The 15,651-nt window shown below is 39.7% G+C and overlaps 1 protein-coding gene across 1 annotated transcript in view; it reads right to left on the bottom strand.

Moving 5' to 3' along the window:
• lrp1 (LDL receptor related protein 1) overlaps positions 1-15,651 on the bottom strand; it is a 175,356-nt gene that overhangs the window by 111,088 nt on the left and 48,617 nt on the right. The window contains exons 3-6 of the mRNA XM_002939712.5: positions 13,477-13,614; positions 2,131-2,250; positions 1,227-1,355; positions 81-344 (exon numbers count right to left, since the gene is read on the bottom strand). Coding sequence (XP_002939758.3) covers positions 81-344; positions 1,227-1,355; positions 2,131-2,250; positions 13,477-13,614 — 651 coding nt within the window. The remainder of the gene's footprint in view (positions 1-80; positions 345-1,226; positions 1,356-2,130; positions 2,251-13,476; positions 13,615-15,651) is intronic.

Here is a 15,651-nt window from a genome sequence, read left to right as displayed (position 1 = left end):
AAAATAAAATTCCAATTATTAACAGAAATAAATTGAAGGTTCCAAGTAAAGACCCTCAGAAACTCAAAATGTTTACTTACGGTGAAGACTCAAGGAGATGTTTATACTGCGCTCTTCAACAAAGCCTTTTAAATTGGGGATCTTTGCACAGTTCAGCATGGTTTGGGATGGACTTTCCCCCATGTGGATCCAACACACAGTCTCTTCTGCATAGTTAAAATCCATGGCTGTAGTCTGTTTTGTACTGGTAGGCACTATTGTAGTTACGGCTGCTCCATTTAAGTACGTTGCGAGGATATTCTGGGTACTGGCAATAAGCAGAATCGTGGGTCTGTCCACAGGTTCTAAATGGAAATTTAAAAAAAAAAAAAAAAAGGAATGTTAATTTGAGGTTTAGATTAGTTTGAGGTTTAGTTATGGTTTGCATGTACCCAGCCTAACTACCAGTGTCAAACAACAAATTCGAAAAAAGGGAAATGTTGATATCTGAGCCTCTAAAATTAATATTTTGAATGAGCTATAGTGACTGCAAATGTGTATTTAAATCTATGGCTGGGGCCCTTGTGTCTTGGCTGATCCGAGTTATTATAACATTGCCACACAACTAGACACAATAGCCAACCACAGAATATCCTGATGTTACATACTGAAAATATTAAAAATCCTGGCTACACACATTTTTGTCCCTGGTCCTAACCATTGAATTTAATGAAATTCTATCAATTATATTTAGATATTTTCAATATAGCTGCCCCAGACCACTGTGGACAAGATTTTTGTTTAGCCTTACTATAGCCTAATGTATCAGTATGATACTTGTTCTTCTCTTCTTATAATAACATGTTCTAAAATACATAAACATAATTATGTCATTTGACACAGTCTGGGAGAAAGACATTAGCCTGTATTAAAGCTCTCTATATTTCCCATTTAAGTTTCCAATTTAAGAAACATTTTTCCTGACTCTGTAGAAAACCTTCTCTTAAACAGTAGCTAATAATTAAGACTATACTCACGCACCCAACCTGGCCCCATCTCTTCAAAATAATTCATTATTTTCCCATTAATAGTCTGCTGCCAGCATAATAAACACCAGCCAAATTAATTACTGTTTAATGAATTAATACAGGCCAGAGAGCTAATCTGGAAGTCCACTGATCTAATAAGGTTTCCAGTTAAATACACCACACAATACAAGTGTTTGAGCAAATCTAAAGCACACATACCATTTTTGGCTTTGCAGGACTTGTTATCTGGCTGCAGCAGATATCCTTCCACACAGCTACATGAATAGGATCCTTCCATATTAAAGCATGTCTGGCTGCAGGTCCCATACACTGTACATTCATCAAAGTCTGAACAGAGAGAAGAGAGTGTAGGCAGCAGATACATATGAAGAATATTATTCCGACTGCTGAAATTCAAATCTTAATAAATAATAACTATTTTATTATAAAATATTAAAACAGAGCAGCAGAGTCAATCTGCACAAGTTAATCAACAGAAAGAAAATAAGACCTATTTTTATTCCTTTGTATTAAAATAAGATCTATTAAGCATGTTCTGAATGTCAAACTACTCCCTTAGGTGCTCTACATATATACAGAGTAAGGCTGAAATTGGCCAGTCAGCCTGATAACACCTATAAATGCCTGGCCGGCACTTACATTTGATTCCCTATCTCCATTAAGCAAAGGGTCACAAAGGTAATTGGTGGGAAAGATGCATGACTGCATGAGGACTACATGAAAGCCCAAACAGAAAACTCTTGCGCATTCAATGTTCATCATAATTTTGCATATCAGCAACTGATCAAACCAAGGTTTGTCTAAAAAGTCACTAAGTGCTTCAAAAATTGCAAAAGGTCCCTTTCTAGGGCTTTTGTTATGTTTATTCCCTTTGCTGCTTTTCATTTCCTGTTTAAAACATAAGCTTCTTTAGGGCATTAGCCCCCGGAAAAGCTACTAGAATTATTCACCACAAATGACCACGTTGTTATTTTTGTTCCAGATTGTCAGCAGAATATCATGCTCTGCTGAGATGTTGATTTTCTAATAACTTCTTTTTTTGTCCAAAATTCTGAATCAACATTTGGATTTTGCTGACCCTGCCACCATAAACTATACTGACCTTTGCATGTCTTGCCGTCTTCGACGAGTTGGTAGGAAGTGTTGCAGTAACAGACAGGTCCGGTCACGGTACGTGCACAGTGATGCTGACACCCCAGCTCTGTACAGTTGTGTGCATATTCTAAAAAGAAAAAGTAAAAGGCACATCAATTGTAGAGAAAGCAGCATTAGGGGGTTATGATCTATGCCTCACTTATGTTGGGTAGTAAAGCAAAATGATGGTTACTACATAACAAAATAATAGAGTTTACATTTCTTAGATACTAATATAAGCAACACCCTAACAAGTCCATGGCCTAGCTAGCTAAAAAGCAGAACAGGAAAATGATCTGCGACAGCCTGTGTGTCTCCATCTAAGGAATGGAGCTACTTAGTAGCAGCTATTTGTCCCGACTACAAAATGCCAGAAAATACCCTGCCATAGACAAAACTGAGAATTGCTAAAACACACTTAGGGGCACATTTACTAATCCACGAACAGTCCGAAGGCATCCGAATGCGTTTTTTTCGTAATGATCGGTATTGTCGCGACTTTTTCGTAGCCATTCCGACTGTTTCGCAAAATGTCGCGACTTTTTCGTAGCGTTACGACTTGCGCGAATTGTCGCGACTTTTTTGTAGCCTTCGCGCCGAGTACGAAAGTTTCGGATTCATTCAAGCTTTAGTATCGTGACTTTTCTTGGGCCAGGTTGGAGCTGCAGAGTGCCATTGAGTCCTATGGGAGGCTTCCAAAATCATGCTAAGTCTGAAAGTTTTGCCCGCAGTTTACGAGCGCTCAATACGAAAAAGTTGCGACTTTTCGCGCAAGTCGTAATGGTGACGAAAAAATCGCAAAAAATACGAAAAAGTCGCAAAATGTTCGTTTTCCAATCGGAATTTTTCCAATTCGGATTCGTGGGTTAGTAAATCAGCCCCATAGAAACAATTATCATTAAATGATCAGCATTGTCTTTTTAAGTAGCTGTGACAAGTGGCTGCTACTAGTAGCAGCCACTTCACGCTAAAGATGTGCATTAAGGGTAAAGACACACGGAGCTACTAGTAGCAGCTACTTGTCACGGCTACAGAAATGGACAATGCTGATCATTTACTGATAACTTTCTGGAGTTTAGTAGCCATGAAAAAGTAGTTACTACTAGTAGCTCAGTGTGTCTTCACCCTTAAGTATGGAAGAAGATCTTCTTCTGAGTGACCTCTTTTAAACTCCACACTGGCTTTGATATCTGCTCTTACTGCCACAGTGGATATGGAGACTCCATTTCAAAGCTGTCTTTTCCTATACGATTGCCAAATTAACCAGTGAAAATAGTTCTGTGTTTATGTCTTTTGTTCCTGGCAGGTAGGTAGTCATAAACAAAGCCGGTCCCTCCAGCCAGAAAGAAAATTGTTTCATCGTGTCTAGTTTTAGTATGTGTAGGCATATAAATCTCCCGGGGGCGCGTGAGCCTGGCACTCAACATGCACCATAGTTAATTGGGCAGATTAATTATTATGTGCAATGATCCCATAAAGTGTGACTGCTGCACATCTAAATAATTGCCACACAGGAGCCTTAGGAGTGGCATTCACACAGCAAAGGACTGTGCCAAGCACGTTTGTCTGTATTTCTATCAGTTACATCCTAAAACACAGCATTCTCTCCTTCCTGGCATACAGCCATCAGGATGGAAATTCAGTAAATGCCAATAATAGCAACAGTAAGTGCAGCTCTCATGCTTATTGACCTGTTTAAGTGTCTCAGATATGTTTAGCAGAGACTGTATAATGCAACTGTCTAAAACTAAACAACTAAAATAAGTAAGTTCTAGTGACAGAACTCTCAGTTGCACAAGTCTATGGAGTTCTAGATGCACCAAAATGTATTAGTTTGTTTAGCCCAGCCAGTCATTTTCTGGAGGGGGGGGGTGTAATACACGCACACAGATCACTAGTCGATCCTAATTGCCCTGTAAAAGAAAATGCATGATTCCCAATGGGATTATGATACACAGGGCATCCAATCACCATTGCCATCAGGTGGTCAAAACTCTCCTCTAGTACAAGGTGCCTGAAGCAAACATAGAGGAGATGGGTAGACCTCTAATTAGAAATGCACAAACTTCAGGCACTGTGCTTCCCAAAGATTATGGAGTTTTGACCACTTGTATTCCACTCTATGGCAACAGCACTCAAACCCCAGTGTCACATTAGTTCTAATAGCGAGTATACTCGGAGATTTATCCATTGTGAATGAAGAAACTTGTTGATTCACACAAATATTTCTGACAGATATACTGAAACAAACTGAAAAAGAAATCCTCTGCACTCACACACATACCCAATATTAATGCAACGGTAAAGGGATACAACTAGCGGTGTTCAAATGTGTCTATTTCCTAATATCATCTGCCTGTATCTGTTGTACTGTATAAAGCACCTTAACAAAACAAATGTTTCACTTTTATTGAAAGTTTTCTATTATCACTGTTTGATGCTGTGTGGGGACCTATAATTTCTGATATATATGGAACTAACCGCTTTCTTTATAGCAAAAAGTTAAAGTTTGGAAAGACTAACATTGCCTTAGGTCAGTGCTGTCCAACTGGCGGCCCCCCTCTGTGTGGCCCTCCACCTGTCTGGCTGATGTTTGATGGCTTACTCTTGTGTAAGCTTTAAATGGTATCAGTACTATGATTAACTGCCCCCCCCTGCATGGTTCTCACCTCAGATTCAGGCTGTAATCAGGCTGTATTGTTTAAATATGTAATCCCCTGTACTGTTCACACCTTTTAAACTCTGCATTGTTCACCCCTGCAGTGTTCACACCTCAGGCTCAGGCTGTAATCACCCACATTGTTCCCCTGTTCACACCTCAGGAGCAGTAGAAACCCACAAATAATCCCTGCATACCACAAAAAGAACATATACTGAGGTGGTACTGCAATTAAAAGGTTTTTTAATATATAGTTATTGTGCAGACTGTAGGAGCAGTGCCAGCATTGTGTCACTGTAGGCTGCCTGTGTGTTCCATACAGGCAGCATAGGGCAAGCAGAGTATGGCATACACAGGCAGGGTAGGGAAGGCAGAGTATGGCAAACACAGGCAGAGTAGGGCAGGCAGAGTATGGCACACACAGACCAAGTTTGGCACAAACCAGCCAATAATGGCACACACAGTGAAAGTATGGCACACGCAGGCAGGGTAGGGAAGGCAGAGTATGGCACACATAGGCAGAGTAGGGCAAGCAGAGTATGGCACACACAGGCCAAGTTTGGCACAAACCAGCCAAGAATGGCACACACAGTGAAAGTATGGCACACACAGGCAGGGTAGGGAAGGCAGAGTATGGCACACACAGGCAGGGTATGGCAGGCAGAGTATGGCAAACACAGGCCAAGTATGGCACACACAGTGAAAGTATGGCACACAGGCAGGGTAGGGCAGGCAGAGTATGGCACACACAGGCAGGGTAGGGAAGGCAGAGTATGGCACACACAAAGGCAGGGTAGGGTAGGCAGAGTATGGCACACTGGCAGAGTATAGCAGGTTTTTGCTGTACTACAACCATTAATATGAGTATGGTCATGTGATAACCGGAAAAATTCCGGCCCTCAGTACAACAGAAGTTGGACAGCACTGCCTTAGGTTGTACCACTGACTTTCAGATAGGGCTTGCATATAATGTCCTATAGTGTAACATTAATGCTGACTTGCTTATACTTTGTCATTAACATCGTATAGTATTGTGTTCCAAAGCAAAACAGACTCCTGTGCTTATTTCCTCCAAGTACTTGAGGATTAAGTGGCTTTAATGCATTTCCCTGACTTTTACATATTTCAGGGGGATGAGAAAAAATGTTGTAAATAGGAGTTCTACTGTATTTTTCCTTACAAAAAAAGGCCTCTTTCAGTTAAAGTGAAACCGGTACCACTAATAACAAGGAAAAAAAATGTGATTCAGAAAACATTCAGCACCATGGTGACCTTGCTATAAACAAAGGCAGATTTAGCTTTGGCATAAGGGAGGGGCAATTTAGGGCTGGATCCCTTTTATATTAAATAAGCTTGTTAAGCAACGAACGATCCGAAAACATAAGGCTATCCTCTTTTACACAAACACAATGGAATGTTTAATTAAAACACATTTGCAGAAAACACAAACATTCTTTTTCATATACAGATATGGGATGCCTTATCCAGAAACCCTTTACCTAGAAATCTCAGATTTACAGGAAGGCCATCTTCCACAGAGTTCATTTTAAGCAAATAATTCTAACTCTTATCTTTTTCTCTGTAATAATAAAGCAGTAGCTTGTAGTAACTAAAGGTCCCCATACACGGGCCGATAGAAGCTGCCGATATCGGTCCCTTGGACCAACTCGGCAGCTTATCTGCCCGTGTAGGGGCCTGAAATTGGCCAGCTATCGGTCGACCAGGTTAGAGAATCCAGTCGGATCAGGGACTGCTTCGGCTCGTTGATGCGGTCCCCGAACCGACTGCCCCATTGCAGCCTACATAATCCGATCGTTTGGCCCCAGGGCCAAACGATCGGATTATTTATTTTTTTTAACTTCAAGATCCCCGATATCGCCCACCCGTAGGTGGGGATATCAGGGGAAGATCCACTCGCTTGGCGTTCTCGCCAAGTGAGCGGATCTTACCGTGTATGGGGACCTTAAGCTGCATGAATCCAAATTGGGGACAAATTCGGTGCAATTTTCTGCTAACAGATAGATTTAATACCTGTATATTTATTAGAGTTTATGTTGTATTGATATGTAAATTTCCCCTTTAACAAAAATAAGTCCAAGAGAGTCCCTAGTGCAATATGTTGCTCACCAACACCTTGGATGCTGCTTTCAGTGGCCTCAAAGCAGGTGCTTATTTTTGAATTCCTGGCTTGGGGGCAAGTTTTGGAGGCATAAAAACCAGATGTACTGCGAAACAGAGCCTTCTGTAGGCTGCCAGTCCATACAGGGGCAGCCAAATAGCCAATAACAGCCCTTATTTAGCACCCCCAGGAACATGTTTTATGCTTGTGTTGCTCCCCAAGTTTTTTTACATTTGAATGGATAAAAAAGTTGGGGGACCCCAATCCTAGTGCATTCAACCTAATGGTAATATGGCCATTTGCAGCACAGCTAATATTTATACATATATAAATGTGTATAAATCGTTATACAGAAAAAGCAGCATCACACTGCACTGAGGTCTGTCACTGTAGCACTGTAGACTGCTAACATTCCGTAACACAAATCTGTGGACTTCAGAAAGAGATCAGCGACTGTACAAACATGCTTAATGAAGTAGCAACAATGCAACAACTGTACTTTCTATAATGGAGAGCAATAAGATTACTTGCCAACATACACTGAACATTTGTTCTCTGTGTTGGCTTGACACATTTCTCCATCTGTTTTTGCTAAACATCTGAATAACAGGAAGTACCCAAGAAGGCGATCAAACAGATGTCTGAGGGCAAATGCTCAGTGATCTACTGGTCGCCAGCTGAAGAAATATCAATCAATAATGAATCCCATTGAGAATTATATTTTTTCTGTTGATGCCAATCAATTCAGCTATTTTATTTCAGAATCTTTTTCTGTCACTAAGAGGTCATAATGAACTGGAATCAATCGAGTTCAGAGTGCTTGTAACATTAAACTGAAGGAATGAGAGCCATTGTAAAGGGTGGAATTATGATGCCCACATTTAGGAGGTAATTTAAAGGAGACATACTGGATAAATGGAAACAACCCTAATTTTGTAGGCAATTATGAATAATATATGGTGCTGGTTTCAATTTGGGCTAAAAATTAATACAGCCTGTAAAAATGGCCCCTTTACTGGAGCTCCCAATAGACCCTGTCATGTTAGGCCCAGCAGTAAAGGGTTAAGTTTTCAATTTAGAAGTCTGCTTGGGAATCCACAACTGAAGGAAACCCCTCACGGTAGGGGGTAATTCACCAATACCCCCTAAAGGACACTGAAGTCGGGCTGGAGAAGTGTGAAGAGCCAGAATTAATCAACAAAGGTAACCAAATTATCATACCTGTGCTACTGTGGGGGTCTGTCTCTTCTTAGCAGATTCTTAGCTAATATTTCTCTGGGCCCATAAAATAAATACCTTTTACTAAAGATAAAAATAATGGCGCCCAGTCATTAGCTTGTAGCTAGAGCTCCCCACAGACTCCAAACACTTCCGTGTTATGATGATCCATCTCGGGATCATCCAATATTCTGATAAAACCAGAATAATATGGGTTAGGCCTGGAGTGTTTGGTGTCTATGAAAAGAGAATTCCATTTCCCACATAATGCACATGGTTCTATAATTCTGGTGAATACCCATAAGTATTTAAGGATAGCTGGAAAATAAAAATGTCAACCGTACAGCTCTAGAGGGGGGGGGGTCATGTAACAAGTTCCTGGGCACTTCCCCCTCATGCATACGGTAATGAGGGAGGGGCCCAGCAGGAAGGATAAAAAGGGTACACACCCAGGTACTGATAGCTCATTCTGGAGGCCTCAACTTATGCAACTTATGTTGGGGGATGGGCTCAGGACCTCTTGCCTCAGAGGGCACAAGATATTCGGTAACGTACTTAGGATTTCTCTGTGTTTTTATCCCCTTTTATTTTTTATTTACTGTTTGTATATGTCTCTTTTGTAACATCTGTTTAATGCACCGTTTACCCTTGTAATATTAAATATAAAATTGAATAAGTTTTGTCCTTTGGCTCTATATCGATTCCCATGTACCTTCTATGACTGCTCAGGCCTAGAGGTGTATTAACTGTTTGGTGTGTGTATGTTGAGCAAGGGGGGGCAAGTTCTGTGTAGATGCTAATTAGCTAGTGGACTGTCAGTAGTAAAAGTGTGTGTGTGTGTGTGTGTGTGTGTGTGTGTGTGTGTGTGTGTGTAGGTAGTAGAGTAGAACTATCCCTCACTGCAGTAGGAAAATTTGTGTATGATATATTTGGGTAATTAGGTTTCTATCGCCTGTTAATGATAGATGGTGGCAGCGAAGAGTTATTTGGGGCAGTGGTTTGTTTGGGGGTGCTTGATGTTAGTCTAACCTGTGTGAAAGGTGACTGAGTGTAAACCCCCTTGTACCCCGTCCCAGTGTCAGGCGCGTCTCGGAGTGGTGCTTCCCTGACACTATCAGTTCTCTGTCCGTGTTTCAAATGAAGGGTGGGCGTGTCATAACGTCCCTGCCAGAAGCACAGCAGGAGGGGGAAAGCCAATCACAGCCCTGCACTCACACAAGCAAAGACAGGCTTCAGTTCCCTATCAGGTCAGCCTAGCTGCTAATTGGTTCCTATCCTACAGTGCAGTGTGTTGAGAGCCACCGGCTCCCCTGCACATCCAGAGAATTCAGCCAGCAGGAAGTGGAACAGATGGGCGGGATTCGTAGGGTTTGGGTGAAATTTCTCAATAAATCAGCCCAAAACACAACACTTTTTTTTTTTTTAAGCAAAAGCCTTTATATTTAGAGGAGAATAATTCACTATTACATTATTAATTTTTATATGATATGTCTCCTTGAACAACATTCCGATTTTAGTGGTTTTAGAGTGTTTTTGAAACCACAAATGTCAGTCGTTTATCAAAAGATTTGAATTGAAAAAGCACAACAAAAAAATGCATTGAAATATGAAGTACTTTATTTATTATCCCACAAAAAAATAAAACTTTTATTTAACAGGTACAAACAACCTGGTTAAAAAAAAAAACCTCTACGAAAACCTCTAAAATAAAAATAAAGCACAGAAAGATCACACAGTTGTAAAAGGGACATCTGCTGCTGACTTCTATATTATAGACCGGTTTTAGGTGGTGCGTTATTAATATCATGTAAGTAAAACATGTATGAATTTACTAACAAAAGCTCCTGCCCTTGGTAGACCTACTGGCCTTGGTTTCCATTCATCAATATAAAAAAAAAAAAAATGCATCTTGGGAGAAAGATTTCATCCCTTTTCTAAACCCAGAGAAAGAGAAGCGCTACTAGAGTTGGTGGGTCATCATTTCAGAGCAGGAAAGCAACATGTTCCTATTGCACACAAAGTCCCCATTGTGGGAGTCCCAGCATCTGAGTGCTTCTTGCACTTGTAGTGTGTCAAATCAATTTAACAGGAGAGCCCTGATGAATCCTGATGAGCGTCCATGGCCAAGAATATTTTGCAAGTCTTTCATTCTGTTTCCCCCATGCTCACTACACCATGAGAAAGGCAAAGGCATGATCTTGTGCAGAAAGAGCAGTTGCCAATGACCCATAGCAATTAAAATGGGAATAACTGGTTGCTTCAAGGGGTGCGTAAAATTCTGAGCGTGTAACAAGCCCAGAGGGTTTCATAATGCCTTTGGTACACACCATTTCCCTAAAGGGCTTAGGAATTTACAGAAGAAAAATGTGCAATCTTTTCCCTTAATAACGGAAGAGGGGACTTTAATACGTTAGTCCATGGAAGCAAATATTGAAGCCCACCCATCAGATTACATTTTACAGTATTTCAATTTCTGTTAAATAGAAAATGACACTGATCACTAGTTTTGTAATTTGTAATTTGTCTCTGTTCCATGATCAGTCTTTGCAAATGATCCGCTCATGCCTGGGCTTACACTACTATTTATTCATTAACTCACCTAGAAAACTAGTATCTTTGTATCTATATAATAACGATTAAGATAATGTTCCGCCTAAGGGGAATTTCTGAAAATGTATGTCAACAAACTGCCTGTGGAGAATTTTAATAACCTGCCCCCCCCCTAATGGAATTCCATGATTCTAAAGGTAAACTTTATAGGGTTGTTTCTCATACACCTCCTTGCCATCCGTCTTCTTTCCAGCAGCTTCTGTTTGCCAACTTTGATTGTTGTAAAACAGCCAGAGCTGGTGCCAAACAAGCAGCATAATAACTTACACTAATGAAGAAGAGGCGCTGTCCAAAACCACCAAAACCACAAATAAAAATAAAGGCTGTAGAACAAAGGATGATTTATCAGCCATTATTAAAGATAGCTGACAACCACCTAGAATAATTTATACATTTCAAACCTGTCCAACCCACATGGTTATAGGGCAGATGCTATTTAAATGACTGCTGTTCTGCCTACAAAAGGTGGATGCATATTCTGCCAGGAAACATGAAAGGTAACTGGTTGGTCCGTAAGAATTATAAAAACCAAAAGTCCTCTAGATTTCTTAAAATCAATGCAAATTGGGCATAAATTATTATGGCTAAATCTTTTAAGAACTGGACTGCTTATTTAGCCACCAGTATAAATGAAAGACGCACCAGAAATCTGGCCCGGCGTAGCAAACAAAATTAATGCATTAAAATGCTATTTTGGAAACAGTTCTCCATAAAAGTTTACATGTGGGAAAATGTTACAGACAAAAAAAAAATTAGATTTTTCCAAAATAGCAATAATGGTCAGTTCTCTATTGAATGAAGTGGACATAATTCACTCTCTAGTATGAATAGTCCTTGACTTTCAAGCACCACCATGGAAATCTCATACACCATATATCTGGCACATAGCCAGTTTCACTTACTACTGCTGTAAAGCTGAAACTAGAATGGGGGAGGGAGTTTGGATCTCTTGTAATATTTTAAAAGCTGCAGTGTGTGCTAGGTAACCTATATAAATGTCTAGAATGTCACCTTAACTTAATAAATATAGTACAGTGTTCAGTTACAAGGACATTCTCTTTCATAAAATATTCACTTATCTAGAAAGCATCAACCTTTTCTGTTGCGTTAAAGGAAAGTTGGTTCTCTATAATACAGAAATTGCAAACAAAACTGCTATGGTTATACCACTCCTCAAAAGAGGTGCACTCATTAGTATTACGTTTTCTGTACTTTTGAAGTCCGTAATCCTGGGAGAATAGGCGGAGTGATAGGGAAAGTCAGATGTGAGGGATACAGAGAACATTCATTTACATCCATTGATACAGAGAACATTCATTTATTTCCATTGAAGTTGCCATATGTGTTGAAACAGTGTGACTGCAAAAGTTTTTTTTTTTCACTTTTTTTTTTCTAAAGAAAAATCATAAAAAAAATTCTTAAAACTGTGGACTGTGGAAGTGGAAAATTGCTGTTGAAAAATTTCATAAAAATTAATAAATCAGCTTTAGAATGTGCAGGGGTATGTTGTCAGTTAGTTCTAAGTTTGTATTGTTTCATCAAGCAGAAAATGAGGTCAAGAGCTGATTACTAAATTCTGATGCAAAATGCACTGGTTTTTGAGCTGCCATGTAACGACAATCTGAATTATAGCCTTATATCATAACTTTTGTATTCTATCCCCCATATGCTATAAAAGGCACTAATTTTGCCCAGTAGCTGCAACCTATAAGATGTTTGCTTTTAAGCAGATGACCAGTAAATTCTACCTACTGATGGGTTACAGCTCCTGGGAAAACTTATTGCCTTTTATTACATAACCCAATAAAAATACAGTATATTGTGAGTGGGTCCCTAAGCTCAGTAAGTGACAGCAGCACAGAGCATGTGGGGGGCTACTGGGGCATCTTTGGAGGCACAGATCTTCCCTGCTGTGGTTGCCTTGGTTGGTACAGGAGCCCAAAACACAAATCTGCCAAACATCTGGCCGATTTTCAGTCATGTATCAGTTGGATAGGCCTGTTGGAGAGCCCTATACACAGGCAGATAACTGGAAAAATGTCCCAAAGGGCCAAAATCGGCAGCTTAGATCTGTCCATGTGTGGCCACCTTAATTTTGAAGAAACCATCAATAGATCAGGTACTTCTCACATGTAATATATTAGTTATGGAACTATATTTAACTACACAATAGCTGCATATTTATTTAAAAAAATTAATCTTAAAAGCTGGTTCCTAAGAAAAACTAGGACCACCCAGTGCTAAATACTACTAGGCTAGGTTACCATTTACCATGGTTGGTTGCTATACATCATGACAGATTCATTCAATTTTTTTTATCAATTTAGCCTAAATACAGTTTAAATTCACTCCTCTTTAAATTCTTTCCATTTAGACAACACAGCTGTAGACCTTAAAAGGGGTGGTACTTACTAAAAGGGATGGGATGAGGAGGATAAGGGCTACTTGTAACTGGGTGTGGCTAGGGATGAACAGGGACACAGTGTAAAACATGATTTTCTAATTATCCAGAATTTATTATACAGCCAGTGTCCATTCTCACACAGTGAGCACAAACTCCAGATTAGACATGTAGTACATTTTTTCACAATTAAAAGTATCGAAAAAGTACTCTCCATGCAAGACGTCCTTATTGGACTTGGGGTGCACCTATGATGGAAACCTATAAAATACTTTAAAATTAAAAGTGGTAGGTTTAGTAAACTTACCTCTACAGAAAGGGCCCTCATCTGAGCCATCTGAACAGTCATGATGCCCATTACATAGCTTGCCCATAGGAATACAAATTTCTGTGCCCAAGCAATTGTGTTCATTCGGCTGGCATTTAGAGATCTTGCTTTGCGGACCTAATAAGATTAAAGAGACAATTTTTAAAAATTAAGCAAACGCAACGGTTATTAGATGATCATTTCAAACAATATTGTGGTGAAGCAGAATGCGATGCATCCATTATGGGCTTTTCCCTTTTGTGTAGCAGATAAAGTGACTGACAGGATAATCAGAGGCGGCTATTCCCATGAGAATACCTCAGGCTCACAGACTGAAGCTGCTGCATTATTATTGCTGAGAAAATCATTGCAACTAGCACAGAACAATTTCCGAAGTAGCCTACCAAAAGAAACTGCCAGACTTGGAGAATGAGAGCACAGACAAGCGCAGCTTTGCTTATAAAAACTATATCTGAAATAGAAGGTATCATAGTAGCTTGGTCTCCATCAATAGCAGATCCCATTCCTGTACCTACTAACTAGTGTAAACTCATTTTAAATGTTTTTTAGTAAATGTTAGCTACAGTCCCCCCCCCCCCCCCCCATCATCATCATCATCATCGGACACATTTAATTATACTGTAAACAGAACTAGTGAGAAAACATGGAACAGAAAGGTGCTACTGGAACACTGTGCAAGGATTTCCACACAGCAACAATCTGTTTAGCATAGATTCCAGACAGCCTCCCTTGTTACATATTTATATCCCCCCTTCTTCCCCTTCTTTCTCCAGATCCAGTATCCAAGCGCCATTTATTTATATAGCGCCATCAGTTTACACAGCGCTTTACAGAATAGAGGGGTACAAAAGACAGAACAGTTACCATGTACATATAAACAATTCACAAAAATGGTTTGCAGTTAGATTGCTCCCAGTGGCCTGAAAGTAAATGGCCATTATAAAATTTCTGGCTTGGAGGCAAGTTTTGGAAGCACAGAGACACAGTTTTACTCCATACAGAGCTTCCTACAGGCCAGAAGTCCACATGGGGGACCAAATAGCCAATCACAGATCTTATTTGGCATCTCCAAAGAATTTTTTCATGCTTGTGTGGTTCACCAACACTTCTTACATCTGAATGTGGCTCACAAGTAAAAAAAAAATTTAAAAAGGTTGGGGATCCCTGCCTTATACTATATATATATAGCAAACAATCATAGTATGTTTTTAGACAGCTGATCAGGAAATGCTACCTGCAGGCTGGTTGCTATGGATTAGTAAACAACTAGCAAACATAAGACCATTTATTACATTATACCCAATGGTGCCCCTAACTAATACAAGCACAATTAAAAAATACTAGTTGTATAATTTTTTAATTATTCTTAATAAATGTGTGTGTGGCCTTATTATATCAGCAATCTAATTTCCATTAACTTTGAAATTGCTGCTTTATCTGTTTCCATTATATATCTCTACATATCCACTCCCTTAGCAAGAAGAGGGACTAGTTAACAAATTATTGAAAAAATGTCCCAGGAATTCTATAATGGACATTGAATTGCATTTGCATCTGTACATTCCCCTGATAAAATGAAGCAGACAGGGTCTAGATTGCGATACAGAAATCAAAACATTTCTCAGGCCATTGGGATTGGTGAAACCTTTTTTTAATCTTTAAGCACTTTTTCAATTTATATCCATTTTCTAGTTTTAGCAGTTTGAGATATTGTACCATGTCATTTTTCATGGCAGATGCAAACTGGGGGGGGGGGTTAATGCTTGTATGATGTGTCCTTCAAAGACAATTCTCAATGTTCTATCAGCCTGGGAAAAGGGTTTCATGGCAATCGGTGTGTGTGACATTACCCTTGAGTTGCAACTGTCATTATCTATACATATAGGGCCAATTTTATTGCAAAAATAAAGATTTAAGCCCTTTGAAAGGCAAGCTTGGAGTGCCTTGCAGGAAAAGGTGATGGTGTGGTAATCAGCTTGAAAAAGGAACTAAAATGTTCCGAAAGCTTGCTATGATTATCTTAGTTAGCCAATAAAGGTATCACCTTTATACCACTGTAAAAGGGAGTGCCTTGGAAATGGCACGGTATATTTCTCTTTGGAGTAACCCGATTTTCCTCAATTATGTCTTCCTATATCCCTACAAAAGACTCTA

This window comes from Xenopus tropicalis, chromosome 2, assembly GCF_000004195.4.
Source record: "Xenopus tropicalis strain Nigerian chromosome 2, UCB_Xtro_10.0, whole genome shotgun sequence".
NCBI classification, from domain to species: domain Eukaryota; kingdom Metazoa; phylum Chordata; class Amphibia; order Anura; family Pipidae; genus Xenopus; species Xenopus tropicalis.
Note: the sequence above shows the minus strand (reverse complement) of the source record. Positions and strands in the feature narration are given on the sequence as shown.